The sequence below is a fragment of the Haliotis cracherodii genome, unplaced genomic scaffold (genome assembly GCF_022045235.1).
Source record: "Haliotis cracherodii isolate W230 unplaced genomic scaffold, xgHalCrac1.p SCAF_11, whole genome shotgun sequence".
Classification (NCBI taxonomy): domain Eukaryota; kingdom Metazoa; phylum Mollusca; class Gastropoda; order Lepetellida; family Haliotidae; genus Haliotis; species Haliotis cracherodii.
This window is the reverse complement of record NW_027266266.1, coordinates 33,598,585-33,614,183: the sequence shown is the minus strand read 5'-3', so window position 1 is coordinate 33,614,183 and position 15,599 is coordinate 33,598,585. Positions and strand designations below refer to the sequence as shown.

The following is a 15,599-nucleotide window of genomic DNA, read 5'->3' as shown; positions in this document are numbered from 1 at the left end:
GCCTGATAGCTTTGCCAAGTTTTGATCAAATACACTGAATGGTTTTCGAATTCTGGCCCGAAAATGAACCCCATCCCCTATTGAGTCTATGTCCAACTTCATTCCATAAAAATTTAAATAAACAAAAATTAGAAAAATCCCAAAATATCAAAAGGCACCACTTCAGTATGTGCCTGATAGCTTTGCCATGTTTCGATCAAATACACTGAATGGTTTTCAAATTCTGGCCCGAAAACGAACCCCATCCCCAATTGAGTCTATGTCCAACTTCATTCCATAAAAAATTAAAAAAATAAAAATTAGAAAAATCCCAAAATATCAAAAGGCACCACTTCAGTATGTGCCTGATAGATTTACCAAGTTTCGATCAAATACACTGAATACATGGAATATGAAGGATATGAATATACAGGATTTACTTGTTTTAAAACCCTGTAAACTGAACAAATCTCCATTTCTCTTTACATGCACTTATGTTACAACATGTCCAAAAGCAATATAATTTAGAACAAGTAAGTAATAGAAAACTGTTTAAATTAAAACAAGACACAATATGAGCAGAGCTCACTAATACCTCCAACTTCGACTCCAACATATTTCTAAGTTCAAAACATGAAAAAAAACATGGATTTTTTTCTCAGAAAATCCACTTATTGAAATCAAACTGCATTGCATCTCTCCTATCGGTATAGAATATGTACCCCCAATTAGAAAAGACACCTTAACGTAGTCTTCAAATTATAGGTCTCACAAATTTATAAGTTAAAAAATCAAAGTTGAAAACATGAAAGAAATCATACTTTTTAGAAAATCCACATTTAAGAATCAAAGTTTGCACTGCACAGCTCCTATAAATATAGAGGGCAGTCCTTATATTGAAAGAATCCATGAAGTAGCTTCTCAAATTATAGGTCGCACATATGTTGAATGATAAAGTAAAAAAAAAACATTCTTAGTTCAAAACATGTGAAAATACATTTTTCTCAGACAATCCACATATCAAAATAAAACTTTGCATTGCACCTCTTCTATTAGCATGAAAACAATTCTAGTAAAATCCTAGATATTTTTTATATTTGTATACTTATCCTGCATTACTCCAAAATGCATATTACTGCTTGTTATTGACAGAGAAAAGAGCTGTGTGAAGGTCTTTGCTTGAAGAAGTTGTTCAAACTAGCTGAGAGGCCAACCCTATCATGCAGCTCCCACGTGACCAAAGGAAGTGACGCCACGGATCCTTACATTACTCTGGAGTGCGGACATCGGAAGGCATCGTGGGGAGGTACATCTGTAATGGGTGGGTCCCTTTAGACACAGTGATGCAGGATAAGTATACAAATATAAAAAATACCTTGGATTTTACTAGATTTTTTACTTATCCTGTATTACTCCTTAATGCATCTTTATCAGGCGGAACCAGAGGCGGGCATACCTTCAGATGTGGACTTTCATCTTTTATTTCTAGACTCTTTTTCCTAGCCAATCCTTGGCTGTGTGGTCGGCTTCGGGTGACCACTCCATGTATGGGAACCTCCCATTCCCTCAGCCCTACCTCGGCTGTGTGGTCGTCATCGGGTGACCACTCCATGTATGGGAAACTCTGTTTCCCTCAGCCCTACCTCGGCTGTGTGGTCGGCATCGGGTGACCACTCCATGTATGAGAAACTCTGTTTCCCTCTGCCCGTCTTCGGCTGTATGGTCCGCCTGGATGACCTTTACATGGAAGGGAAGAGTCAGGTATGTGTTGTGTCCTGGTACTGCGCAGCCTGACAATAACTCTCAGTTAAGTCGAGACTGGGGTACCGAGACATATGCAAGTAGGGCATGAACCTTCTAGTCCAGGGCTTACGCCAGGGGAGGTCGAGAGGCCGGCTCTGGACTTGGAGGCGAGGTCAGTGACGTGTAGTAGAGGAGCCTATTGGGCACTACTAACGGACCAAGTTGTGCATGCCTAGCACATCCTTCAATGCGACATCTGGTATATGGTGACTGGCGACGAATGTGTTTGATCGCCTGAACACCTCTCCATGATGGCAAGTCGAGCTCAGTTGCTGTGTAGCCCCATGGTGGAGGCCATTGCCCGGGTCTCATGTGGGTTGTTGGAGCCTGGGGGTCCAATCCCGCGGCCTCATAGATCTGGAGAATGAAGGCTCGTAGCCAGAGGGCGATCGTGTTGCGGCTACCTTCCGCTTGCGAGGTCGCAGCTCTATACCGGATTGAAGAGGCGCCGTCACTGTCTATGGCGTTCCTTGGATCGTCTGATATAGCAAAAGAGTGCTCTAACCGGATATAGAGGGAGCTCTAGTTCAACTTCCGCGCCCACAATCGAAGATAGGGGGGATGAGGAACGATCTATCTGGTTGTCATGGGAATTGATTCTTGGTGAAGCAGTCCCAGCACAGTCCAAGATGCACATCTCCGTGTGCGCCATGCTCAAAGCGGACGAGCGTGACGTCCCAGGCGTGTAGCTCACTGGCACGGGCTTTCATCAGATTGTTGGATGATATCACTTCAAGGGCGCATCTCTCAGCGAGGTGTGAGTGACATTCAAGCCCCAAGCCCCGAGATTTCGCCTTTTGGTCTTCCAGCCTGAATGAGCGCAGCAGAGCCTGTAGTTTCGGGATTTACGTCATGCACCGATCTTCCGAAACTGCCAGGAAGGAGTTGAGCGCCACAAGGTAGGTCATGGTGGTACTGCCCTTGAGCTTACGCTTGTGACGCAGATGGAGCATGAACTCGTCCAGGAATTGAGGTGATGCAGATGTGGGAGTCTTGTTGCTTGCCCCTGCAAAAACTCTGGAAGGATTGCCACTAGTCATCATAGAGGCTCCTGGTGGTTGGGCGATGTGCCATCGTGATGGCCCAAGCTGCTCTAGCCGAGCAGCCTTTGGCGTTCAGTGCTCCCTGTAAATGGATCAAATGTAAAGACAGAGCTTGTCTGGTCCTGGGTGTGGCTGTCTGCTGTGAGGGTGGATCAGCAGATTTGTCCAATCTGGAAGTGGCAGTGGGTTGGCGTCGGACAGCTCTGTAGTCGACGAACCAAGCCTTCACTGGCCGACAGAGCGTGACCAAAGTCAGATCTGCTCTTCTGGACGACTTTGGGAAGGAGTACAGGTGGCGAAAAAGTGCATGCTTTTGGTCCTTCCCCGGGGACAATGCAAGTGTTGACAGCCCAAGCCAATGGATCCGGGACCGGAGATATGTAGGTCGGGATCTGGTAGTTCTGGCTGGTGGGAAATAGGTCTATGTTGGGGAGACCGTGGCCTCGACAAAGAAGAGCGAAGGCGTCTGGGTGAAGCTTCCACTCTGTGGGAGCGACTTTGCCTGGCTGAGATAGAGCATCCGCTAGGATGTGTCTGCAGCCCGGAATGTGTTGAACCTGGAACTAAATCCCCAGATGATCCACCAGGTGAAACAATCGGAACTTCTGTTGAAGAAGCAAGGTCGAATGAGTCGTTCCTTGGTTCCGTAGGCACCATACAACGGTTATGTTGTCCATCGAGATGGAGAGCCAGGCGTGTCTGAGGGCCTGCTTCCAGTGAGCAATGTCCAAGATAAGTGCCTCCAGTTCGAGGTTGTTGATGTGCCACAGGCGCTGATTGGTGGACCACAGCCCGGAGGCGACCTGCCCCTCCAGGTGTGTGCCCCATCACTGCAGGGGCGCGTCTATGAATAGGTGCAGAGAGGTCGTAAGCCCTGTCAAGGAGACGCTGCCTAAGACATTCGATTCCATCGTCCACCACCGGAGACGCAGCTTGAGATGATCCGGGAGGATGATGGATACTGAGGGGTCCTGGCGCCTGAAGTAGGGAGCCAGGAACATCTGAACTGGGTGCAGTTGGAGCCTTCCTCTGTGGGTAAAGTCCTGCGCTGAGGTTAGGAGGCCCAGGAGGAATTGCCATTGGCGCAGAGTGTGTGTGTTAGGGGAGAGCTGGAGCTGCATGGGCTCCCACCGGTCTATGGGTACAGAAAAGAGATCAAGGTCCGTCTGGGAGAGGCCCCCGATGAATTGAAGGCGATTTGAGGGTGTCAACTCTGACTTCCTGAGGTTGATCTTCCACCCTAACAGGTACAGGAGCCAGGAGTCCCAATGATTTAGGAAACGGTCGTCAATGTGTGCCACGAACTGAATGTCAAGCTGTGTGAGTAGCCACAGTGCCGAAGAAAATCCAAATGGGAGAACATCTCGATAGGCGTCATCAATATATAGACAGATGCATACATCCTGTGCCTGGATCCGGGATCGCAGCAGCCTGAGGCGGTCGTCCTGAATACGGTGGACGAGCCAGGTAGCGTTTGTTGAGTAGGGGGGTAGGTGGCTATGGGCAACGACTAACGGTGAGTCGTCTACAAGCGCCAGCTTGTTCCCATATCAGTTGATGTTGGCGACATATGGGTCCCCCAGGATCTCAAAATTCTGCCAGCAACGACCCAGTCTCCCACGTACTGGAGTGGTGACAACTTGGATGGCTGGGGGTGGAAGTCCAAGTGGTGCTTGTCTGGCTATTCACTTGGAAGTCCCTGCGGTAGGCGTTACCTCCTTTGGAATGTCCATGGCGGGACTGATATGCGCCCGATGCCCTGCCTTTTCCTCTACCCCTAGAGGTTGAGGTGGTGCTGCGTAACTGGGGCTGGTGTTGCGTCACGGCTGGTATGAGCCAGACTGGGAAGCCTCAGCGAAGGCTGGCTGTGACACCCTAGCCAGGGTCTTGAGAGCTGTCTCGTCTCAGGCGAAGGCTGAGACTCGGGATTGAGTCATTGATGTACAGCGACAGGCGTCTGGTCGAGTGGTTGCAGTGTTACGCATAAGCGATCATGCAAGCCAGTCTGTGCAAATACACTGCACAGGTCCCATGAGGTCGGTTGACCTGATTACGGTCTACGGTGTTTACAGTCGTAGTTCTTGACATGTGACATGTATGTCGTCCTGCACAGTAAACTGTAACCCTGTATGCTCAGTGGACTAGTTCAAGCTCCACACGCAGCCAATCCCCTGTGAACACTGTGGTTGACAGACCAGTGGTGTATCCGAGTTCTGAGTAGGAACTGTGACGTTGCCAGTGTAGAGGCAAGTTGATCCCCATGATAAGAGTGATGACTGGTCCGGTGTTGTGAACGATGACCCAGTTGGGTACCCAGAAGCATATGACGATTCTGTTGAATACTGAATCGGTCATGGGGTTGTGGTCGTCAACTGTGGTGCAGATAATATCTACCAGACGCCGTGGGTAGGGAGATCTTGGAGAGTATGTTCGCTTTCTCCTAGGAAAAGTTCAACCAACGTTGATAGACAAGGAGAATTGGCAGATTTCCACAGAACCGTCACCACGAGGTTAGGCGCTTCCAGGATGTTGGGAAGTGTTGGAGCGCTGTAGAATGGACGCCAGCAAGTGTCCATGTTGGAGCGCTGTTGTATGGACGCCAATGAAGTGTCCAGCTCTGGTCTCTGTAGGTAGTTTGCCCTGGGGAGCTGACGATCTTGTAGGCCTGAAGAATGAGAGCAGGTAGCCACAAGGATATTGTGGAATGGCTAATCGTCTGTCGGGTGTGCATCTGTAGAGGCGCACGGATAGGCACAACCAGAGACGCTAGAATAGATGCCTTTATGGACACTGTAGATGGTGCTTTTGTAAAGGCGTCTGTAAAGGCGTCCGACGAGGCACTGGTGTCTGTATCGGCGCTGTTTAAGGATAGGCGCTATCTGCATAGGCACTAGCCGATTATGTATTCTAAAATTTGTTTATCCCACTGCGTGGGTTTATAAAACAATTATTACGACAAACGTAAGACAACATACAAAACGAGGACAAAATACTTGCAAGGGTACACCAATGGTCATGATGGTGGGGTACAAACCAAGAAACGTATTCATGCGTGCGTGATTCCCGTGAACCTTTTGAGTCGAGTTGATTGGCTCAACTTTGTCATATGGCCCTGTGACGCTGGGGTATTATTATGCAGATGGCTGTTACAATGAATGCTCGTTCCACCCGTGACGAACAGGTCTGGTTGTTGATGAAATATAGTGATAGCTAAATAGACAGATTTTTTATTCGTGCACTAATTGTCTTTAAATGTAATATTCAGTTATGTATGACTGTTTAATAATCTCATACCAACTTTGACTGGAGTAGGTCCAATAGTTTTTCAGATATTGTAGTAAACGTCGGTACCTTGAATTAACTTCCAGGCTATAGTTGGAACAACTTCTTCAAGCAAGGACATTCACACAGCTCTTTTCTCTGTCCAGAACAAGTAGTGATATGCATTAATGAGTAATGCAGAATAAGTAAAAAATTCATGTTTCTGGTACACCGGTTATGAGACGCATGTAACATCATGTATATTTCAAACTTAGCTGTGATACATACATCCTTGAATTCCTCATACATTTTAGAACCAAATGACTAATGGTCTTTGTCACCAATACAAAGTGCTTAGATGAAATCAAGCAAAATAAGTTAGGTGTGAAAACGAACGCTGTGCTTGAAAAACTGCACTTGTTTGAAATGTAAACAAAGCAAAATTCAGATTTTACACAGTGCAGCATTTTTTCTTATTTTGAGCTATCCATTCGTCTTTTCATTCAAGATATTGGCTCAACATTTTCAGAATAAGCATGGGAAGAGAATCGTAGGAAGAATTAGGGAATTTAAAATAGATACATTGCAATGATTTGATATTTTCAACAGAAATTGTCAAAGCTACCGTCCTGTGTGACGCCATGACTGATGCAAAATCATGCACGACAATGGTATTTATCTGTTTCTGATTACTTCCCCATTTTGTAAAAGTCAGTCACAGGTAGTGATGTCATGCGTCAACATTGTTGTACATATTTGGTAATTTCTTGGAGGTGAAGGTCTTTGAATGAGCTTTCACATGATCATTGTATCATGATGTTTACAGTTTCAGTTATGATGTAGATTTTGCATATCTTTTAGACATTTTTTCACACAATTAATTTCACTTTGGATATTTGTCAATGTTCAAAATGATATCATATGTAAATATAGACCACTACATGTATGAACGAACCTTTGATAATCTCCTGTTTGTTTGAAAATTGTTAACATAAGAATTGACAGGTTTATAGTGTCGATTACGATATTTCTTTCCTTTGGACAAGTGTTACAAGATGAAGTGTAAATGTAAATGCATCATGTACATATTTCTTGGGATGTGTAATAGTCAATATTATAAGTTCATACAACCAATGTCCATGAATAGCCATTTCATTTTATTTTATAACTAAAACTGTATATATTACTTTAACAAAATGGATAATATTATTCGTAAAAATATATGCACACATTTCTGAAAGAATTGTCTTGGTTTTGGAATTGTTTTTTATGTCGTTTGACACACAGAACAGAGATATCTAACGATTCGCCAGGTGCGCGTTAATCACAAACAATTCAAGATGTTTCCCTCTCGTTTTGCATTAAATAATCAATGGGTTCATTCTTTTTTCAATATTGTGATCACAGAATATTAAACTGTTTACTTTATTTCTCCAGGACTTTTAAAAAGTATTAAAATAAAACCCATGCCATACCCCGTTGGTTTAACCTTAAACAATTATCCTGATAATTCTATACCAATAGAGCTTTCTTTGCATATTTTATTGTGTAATTCTGAGACGAGATGAAGAGAAATAATAACATAATAATGAACAAATATATGTCCAAAATTGAATATATTTTTCGTTGTTTTGAAATATTCTTTGGGTTATTTCATTACATAAATTGATGCCAAACAGGTGCGTGTCTTGTCCAATCGAGATACACGATAAACTATCCAATTGATTATATATTCAAGACATTATTTACTTGGTAAAAGCAGTCATTTTATGTTGTGTCAAAAAAGCTTTAAATTCTGTTTTACACATAGATATTTTCCATATCATGAACAAAATTTAGGGGAGATATATATTAATCAAAATATCAGTTGTCAAGGACATAAAACAAGCCATGACGTCGAATAGAGTGGTGTCATTGTTTTGGTATTTCATTACATTTGATGATAAGGCTAGTGCTCCATTAATAATGGTGCAACATTAGTCAAATTACACTTACACAATCAGGAGAATGTTGGAATCTAAGGACTAAGTTATCTTAGATAGGGCCATCCATTTCTCTACTACCTCTTTTTTAAGAAGTATGATTTCATCATTTCTTATGGGTTTTTTTATAACTAAACATATACAGTTTCAATATCTATATTAGTGTTGGAATAGTTTGGTTACTCATGAACAAAACGCCATGAAAACATACTGTCCTTACCCACAGCTAATTCTCACCAAGTGAACCGAGTTACAATAAACTAGTGCTAAGCATAGCGGAACTATGACCCCCTTTTCTTTGTACATGTGTAACCTCTGTCTTAGCATCCAGAGGGTTAATCTCAAAGGGAAAAAGGCTACAGCATATGTGCATCAAGGTAAACAAGAACTAATTATTTGTGATAGTGCCAATGGTAAAGGGCTGGCTAATAAGACTATCTCATTAGCTTAGCTTCAAGCTGGCAACATGAGTTTGATCCCCTGCGCAAGCACCAATTGAAATCCGAAAATGGGTTTCACCACGATAACAGGGTCTTTCAAATTTTTGTCTATCTAATAATTTTGTACGACCAAAACTTTTAGGCTATTATGGAACAGTCATTATATGATTATCAAGTTATCAACCCACAGACAAAACAAATATTCATCTAAATTGTCGACGTGTCCACTGGTTATGTAGCACTCACGGAAAGGTGAGACCTGTCAATGTCAAACTACGCCGGAGGGGCACCACTCTTGAGTATTACAGCAAGTGAATGGCTTCAGTACAGAAAACACACGAAGGAATAAGGACTATTGTCTCGTACTTACGATTTCTAGCTTGCAGTCTTCGAAAAGAAATGTGCAAACTGTCGGTGTTGTTTTCAAAATAAAATACAAAACAGCAAGAATGATATTGCTGATATAATGAGCATTGACAACAGTTCTCCAATCGTCCAGAAGAGCCATCTTGGACCGAATGCAGATCGAGAATATCGTAGAATAGCCCTAATAATCAAACTCCTGCCCCAGCGCGTGAAACCTTCTTGAGAGCTCTGCGAACGGGATATCGCTGTGAGGAGCTTTATATACGCTGTTGTGATTAGGGGATTGTATTTTGACGAAAACGCTTACTCGGTATTTCTTACGTTGATGTCGGAGGTGCCCGAAGTTAAACGATATTTTCTGAATGGGTCATGGTAATTTAAAAAAAAACAAAAAAAACCCGGACCATTCGTCACCACTCGCCCCTTTCCCATTCGTGACCAACTCGTGTTATTCCGGTAGGTTACGGAAAGAGGCGAGTGGTGACGAATGGCCCCTTTCCGCACATTCGTCACCACTCGCCCCTGCATTCGGCTTGCCCCGGAATAACACGAGCTGGTCACGAATTAAAACGGACCTATCACACAAACTGTCCCTACGATACAGTAAAAACGGCTGCGAAGGATTGGCGAACACGGACCCATATGACAAATGTACACTTACCATCAATCTATTTAAACGTTATGGATAACGTAGCAAATTATGAAGATTTTGTTTCCCACAGTAAATGAGCACAGAAGACGCATTCCGCCTGCACGGTCTCCCTCCCATTATTGCGGGGAAACTTTCTACAATGTATACCATGTGGAAACGTGTTTTGTGACCCCTAAGTTTATTAAATTTTCTTTTCCTCATATATGTATGATCTGGGTTTTTTAATGATTTATTCATTTGATATTTTGTGAATGTTTGGAATATAGAGTTACATTAGATACATTATCCCTTACTTTGTGAATGGATGTTTTTCCAGACAAAGATGAAACCTCATTCTACCAAGCATTGGACCCGTGAAGATCCGGGGTAGAAAAGGTCTTCAGCAACCCATACTTGCCGTAAAGGCGACTATTCTTGTCGTAAGAGGCGACTAACGGGATCGGACGGTCAGGCTCGCTGACTTGGTTGATACATGTCGTGGATCGATGCTCATGATGTCAGTCACTGGATTGTCTGGTCCAGACTCGATTATTTACAGACCGCCTTCATATAGCTGGAATATTGCTAAGTGCGGCGTTAAACAACAGTTAAACAAACAGATAAACAAAATCAGACAAATATTATTGCCGTTTTCGCCAGCGAAATTGGTGCCGTTTTCGCCTTAAACTGGTTTCAGTTTGTTCCCACTGCAAATGATAAACTGGTTCCACTGTTGTTTTGCGAATCTTAGCGTTAGCTTCTCATTTAGGTAATGTCGGAAAGCGCACGTTAAAGTTAGTCACACACGGTTGTCTCTCAAAATAACCACATATCATAATCACTACATGCCAATATCTCTACACTTAGTTAAAACAACAAAGGCAAATTACCCACTGTTGTTGAGTTACAGTCATGGACTAGGTTTCAGATGGAGAGCATTCAGAGCAAATAAAGCTTAGAGTGCTGTGAAGGATACTCTCATGTTAACTAGAAGTTGGTTATTTCAAACCATTATATTCATTCATGTAGTAGCAACAACTGTATATGGCACTGTTTAGAGTCTTTTTGAAAAAGAATACGAACATAAGCAACTATTTATTTCATGCAAGATGTTAAAAAATGAGCAAAACAAATTATAAAAATAATATAATAGCTATGGTATAAACATGCAAGATTCCTCTTGCAAGTCCACTAACAAGAATTGCAATTAGATCCGCTATCTACGGTGGATCTACTGAAGCCAAAAGATGCAATAGCTGTAAGATGGCCAGCTCCTCGAACGTGTCTAAACGGAGACGCCAAAGAAATTCTATCCATTTCTGAAAATCAATTCATAATAATACGAAAATACGAATCTTATCGATACTAGAACTCCAAATAGATAAATGTACCCTACTCAAACACATCAGTCCCAAAGAGGGGCAGATCAACCGGTGTCAGAGAGGGGGATTTCCCCTCTAGCCTAAATTCCCCCCGGAAAAAGGGCTATAGAGCTAAATTCCCCCCGGGGAAAAATGACTACATAGCCATATTTCAGCTTTAGAGTCAGATTTTCCCCCTTAACACAAGGGGGAAGTATGGCTATATAGAAGAATTTCCCCTTTATCCCTCAGATTTTTCAATGCAGTATTAAAAAACATAACCTACTGTCCCATTTAACAAACATTGATCAAACAGCAATGGCAAAAGCGAACTTCTTGCATGCCATATTTGACAGAGAAATTGGAGTTAAACGTGTCTCAATTGAAAACAAGCTTTTAGGAATCCTGTATAACAAGTTTAGTGTTGAAAAACATAGACGATTCCGACTTGCCACTTGTTATTCATGCCATAGAACTTATTTATGAACTTTTGCTGGATACTAGTAAATACTTCACGTTAGTGATTTTCTTCAATGCAGTGATTAAGGGAGTGTTGGAATCAACAAACAGCAAAACAGTGGAAGACAGTTATATTTTAGAATTTCTGGACAAAGTTTTGTCCTGTGTTTCTGGCGCAATAGACCAGCTTGAACTCCAAACCTCATCCGAATTGTATGTTCCCAGGAAATACCTTCAACTGGAACAAATGAAGATTTGGCTGTATTTGATTTAAAACAAGGTACACGATATCTTCTTCCAGATGGTAAAACGTCATAACAAGGGTATAAAAAGTGATTTGGTTGGTCTAAAATTCTATTTGCAAGCTGTAAAACACGTTGATTGTAAAGAGAGTCCAGCCTGTTGAATTTGCATCCTGAGGTTTTGCTAGCCACTGTAGTTATTTTAGTTATTTAACCTAAGGGCTGACATTAGTACAGGTCCTAACAGTGTTGTCGCAAGCATAGCCTGCGGTTCACAACCCTGTGCACTAAACAGAATCCGCTCATCAGTTGGTAAATGAACAGATGACGGAAACAGTACTCACGTATATATCTTCCACTGAAACACGAGTTGAAAAACTTGCAGTGTCACCTTTGGCAAGTGATCTTGTTCATGAATGCCTCTGTCCACAAACAGTAAATGGGTACCAAGGAGTTCATGTGGTAATGGTAATGTGAATGGGTAATCTTCTAGCGCCTGACAGGCAGCTTTGGTTGCATATTTCACATGTAGATGGGAAGCTCTGGAATGCAAAATATACGGACCTCTGATCGGGGCAAGAAACGCCATGAGCAAGCACAGATATATGCCTTGTAAATATACTTTATAATATACTTGGCAGTGAGAGACTGAGGATTCTCGATGACAGAAAAGTGATATGCCCCTACAACCATGATAAGGAGAACGACTGCCGTTCATGTTTACAGTGCAGACCTTATAGAAATCAACTAGCAACGTGTGTTTCAACTAGCAATGTGACGTATTGTTACTGAGGACAGTTGGAAGATTTTAGATTCGCTGATTTACCTCAAATACACAACAAAAACAACAACAACACATACCCTACTAAATAATTATATGATAAATAAAACATTTCATTTCGTCAGTGACAAAAGGCTGATCTGATCTGTCGAGTGACAGATCCGCCTTATCTCACTGTCGAAATGAACTATCCTCTATTTTATTAAAATTAGGAATGTATGGTGCAAAAAACACAAGATTTTAATCATGGTTTCTCTTGTAGATTATTCCATCAGCCAACTGTACATCTAGGTACTTTTGATAATAGACAGATATTTCATTATGGGTGAAATCTGACTCCAAAGCGGAAAATTGGCTATATAGTGTATTTTCAGTGTGGGAAATATGGCCATAAAGTGTGCTTTCCGTGGGAAGTATGGCTATATAGCCAGTTTTCCGGGGGAAATTAGGCTAGGGGGGAATTCCACTCTCTGACACCGGAACTGCTGAGACAGCCTTCAATGTACTACTGTCGAACCCATTCGACAGAGTGTTGTCGCAAGCCATGCCGCTACGTGTCGAATCAATAAAACAAGAAAATAGCGTAACACCCCCCCCGTAAATATAACTCGCAATAACTTTCACAAGTAGGCTTTACTTATCATTTAATTACGTATGGAATGCATTCCGACATTTTCATTATGATGTTATGTTTTTCTTTTGATCGTATTTGTTCGGTTTCGCTGATGAGAAGAAAACACTCCAACTCAAAAGCAACTTTAATTACGGTTAATTTACTATAAACAAAGACAATCTGGATCGTTAATCATCGACTGGATGAAACGGACACGATCATGGCAATGGCGGTAATCGTGATCCCGTTCTTTTAGTACCATTACAATCTTTTTGTTATATCCAACTTGATTTTCTAAACGTATTTACATAGATAATTAATTTGGGTAAAAGTAATGTCATATTTATATCGAGTTTGTAAATGATTTTAAAGTTTAGATTTATGTTATTTGCGGAAAAAAACCCAAATACGAATTAAAACTCAGTTACATTTAAAACTTAAGTTACATTTTATCTTCTGACAGAGGAAAAGACATCATTCTATTTCAATCATTCATTGTATGGCGGACGTTGACGACGCGCATATGGAGCCGGGAACCAGCAGACGAGTTAGAGTTAGACAGGCGCCCAGTCAACACATTTAGGTAGACAGTAGCCAAGTCAATCTGAATGACGGATGTCATGGAAAAAAGGAGGCATTAATATTTTGTGGTCAGTTGACGAGGATTTAAACACCTGATAGCTTTGCTTAATTTACGTCCTCTAAAAACCAAATGTGGTTAAAACTTATTGACAACAGTTACTCACGTCTGACCGAATTTTGAGTCAGCCGCCGAAAACGCTTCTCACAGCCAACTAGCCTAACAATATTGTAATGTCATGAGAGTGATTATCTTATCGCCAAGTGACATTTTCTCAAAAGGAAGTGCTCTGTCGACGTACGGCATCATACTTTGTCATATTTGGTCATAATTTCAAGCGAACAGGAAGTACATTAATGTTGAGATAGCCAAGAAAATGGAAAACCTTTATGAGGTCTTGGAATGTTCGGAAAATTCTACGTACGATGAGATGAAACGTCAGTTTAAGAAGTTAGCCAAAGTCTACCATCCCGATAAGCAACAGAAACCGTGCACATCTGAAAATGATTCGGCAGTCATGTTTACCAAGATTAGTCATGCCTGGAAAATCCTTGGAAATGAGGAAATGCGAAGACACTTTGATAAAAGATGGAGAGAGAGGTGTCTCGTCCAGGACTGGCCAATACAAGATAATGTTCCTATTGAAGAGTTTTATGCAGAGGACAGCGTCCATGAACACCCATGTAGATGTGGCGGAGTGTACAGTCTCACTACACAGGATATCTACTTGAAGCTGGACATAGTTTCTTGTGATACATGTTCCCTATGCATCTCTGTTTGTTATTACAAGTAATCTGAATACATCTACATTGTGATATCTGATAATTCATCATTATGAAAATGAATCATATGAATGTTGTAATAGGATGTTAAGGATGTTCACTGGTCAGTATTAAGAGGCACTTTTTCCAAGATAGGTGCTTCGAAATGTTTTGTTAATTAATCTATTCGTGAGTCAAAATGAAAAAGAAGGGGAATGGTGTGCATGTACTGTGATAGACGCACTTGTTAACAGCATTGCCAATTTCACACTTTACTGTTTAGGCATAAAGGGAAATCGTTCACCGTGTTAATTGTTTTGCCTAAAAGATAAGTAATAGTTTTTGAATATTAAATATGTTTTTGCCATTTATGGATATGGAGATATCATAATATCTGTGTTTGTGTGCAGTTTTCTTTTCAAATCAATAAATATGCAATTATCAATTTCTCTCAGTTTCTAACGTGCAGCAACATTCCATAGATGAGGTTGTACCTTGATGTCAGGCAACAAGGTTACTACAATGCGGTGACACCTCAGTTTGACATTACAGCTTCCATTAAGCAAGTAGAAGTATGTCAGGAAATTGGAGTTCAATCTTCTTTTGTGAGATGTGTGACACCATCTTTATTTATGATTTGACTTTAGTTTATAATTCTCTGTTCACTGCTTGAGCAATTTATTAGCGATGAATCACAGTGTGTGTATGTGTATGTGTATGTAATAAGTGTTTATTGAAGGTTGTGTACTTATATAAACAACATGTGTAAGATAGAATATACATGTATACACATTATATACTTGTATGTATAAAATATATATATGACATCACACGCTGAGTGCACTTTGATATGTGTAGCGGCCATAAAATGTCCGAGTCCCGTAATGGGATTCAAACCATGGACGTTCTGATCAGAGGTCGGACGCCTTGTCCACATGACCAAAGAGGTTAACCCCGTCAGCAAGCTGACAAGGTAAGGATGTCATCTGTGGGATGACTCCACGCCCTGCTACATATTCATTTATCATATACATGGCGGTACAAGCCGAATAAACTGGGAATATTTTATGAATTGCATCTGACGTTCTTTATTGTGAACATTGTCCTTTAGCAGTTAACATGCTTGCCTTAAAAGGCGACTATGCTTGTCGGAAAAGGCGACTAACGGGATCGGGTGGTCAGGCTCGCTGACTTGGTTGATACATGTCATCGGTCCCAATTGCGTGGATCGATGCTCATGATGTCAATCACTGGATTGTCTGGTCCAGACTCGATTATTTACAGACCGCCGTCATAT

At 41.6% G+C, this 15,599-nt stretch overlaps 1 protein-coding gene across 1 annotated transcript in view; it reads right to left on the bottom strand.

Moving 5' to 3' along the window:
- The window catches only part of LOC139456418 (thioredoxin-related transmembrane protein 2 homolog), a 49,176-nt gene extending 40,038 nt beyond the window's left edge, over positions 1-9,138 (bottom strand). The window contains exon 1 of the mRNA XM_071238118.1: positions 8,879-9,138. Coding sequence (XP_071094219.1) covers positions 8,879-9,016 — 138 coding nt within the window. The 5' untranslated portion in view covers positions 9,017-9,138. The remainder of the gene's footprint in view (positions 1-8,878) is intronic.
- Between the last annotated feature and the right edge of the window lie 6,461 nt (positions 9,139-15,599).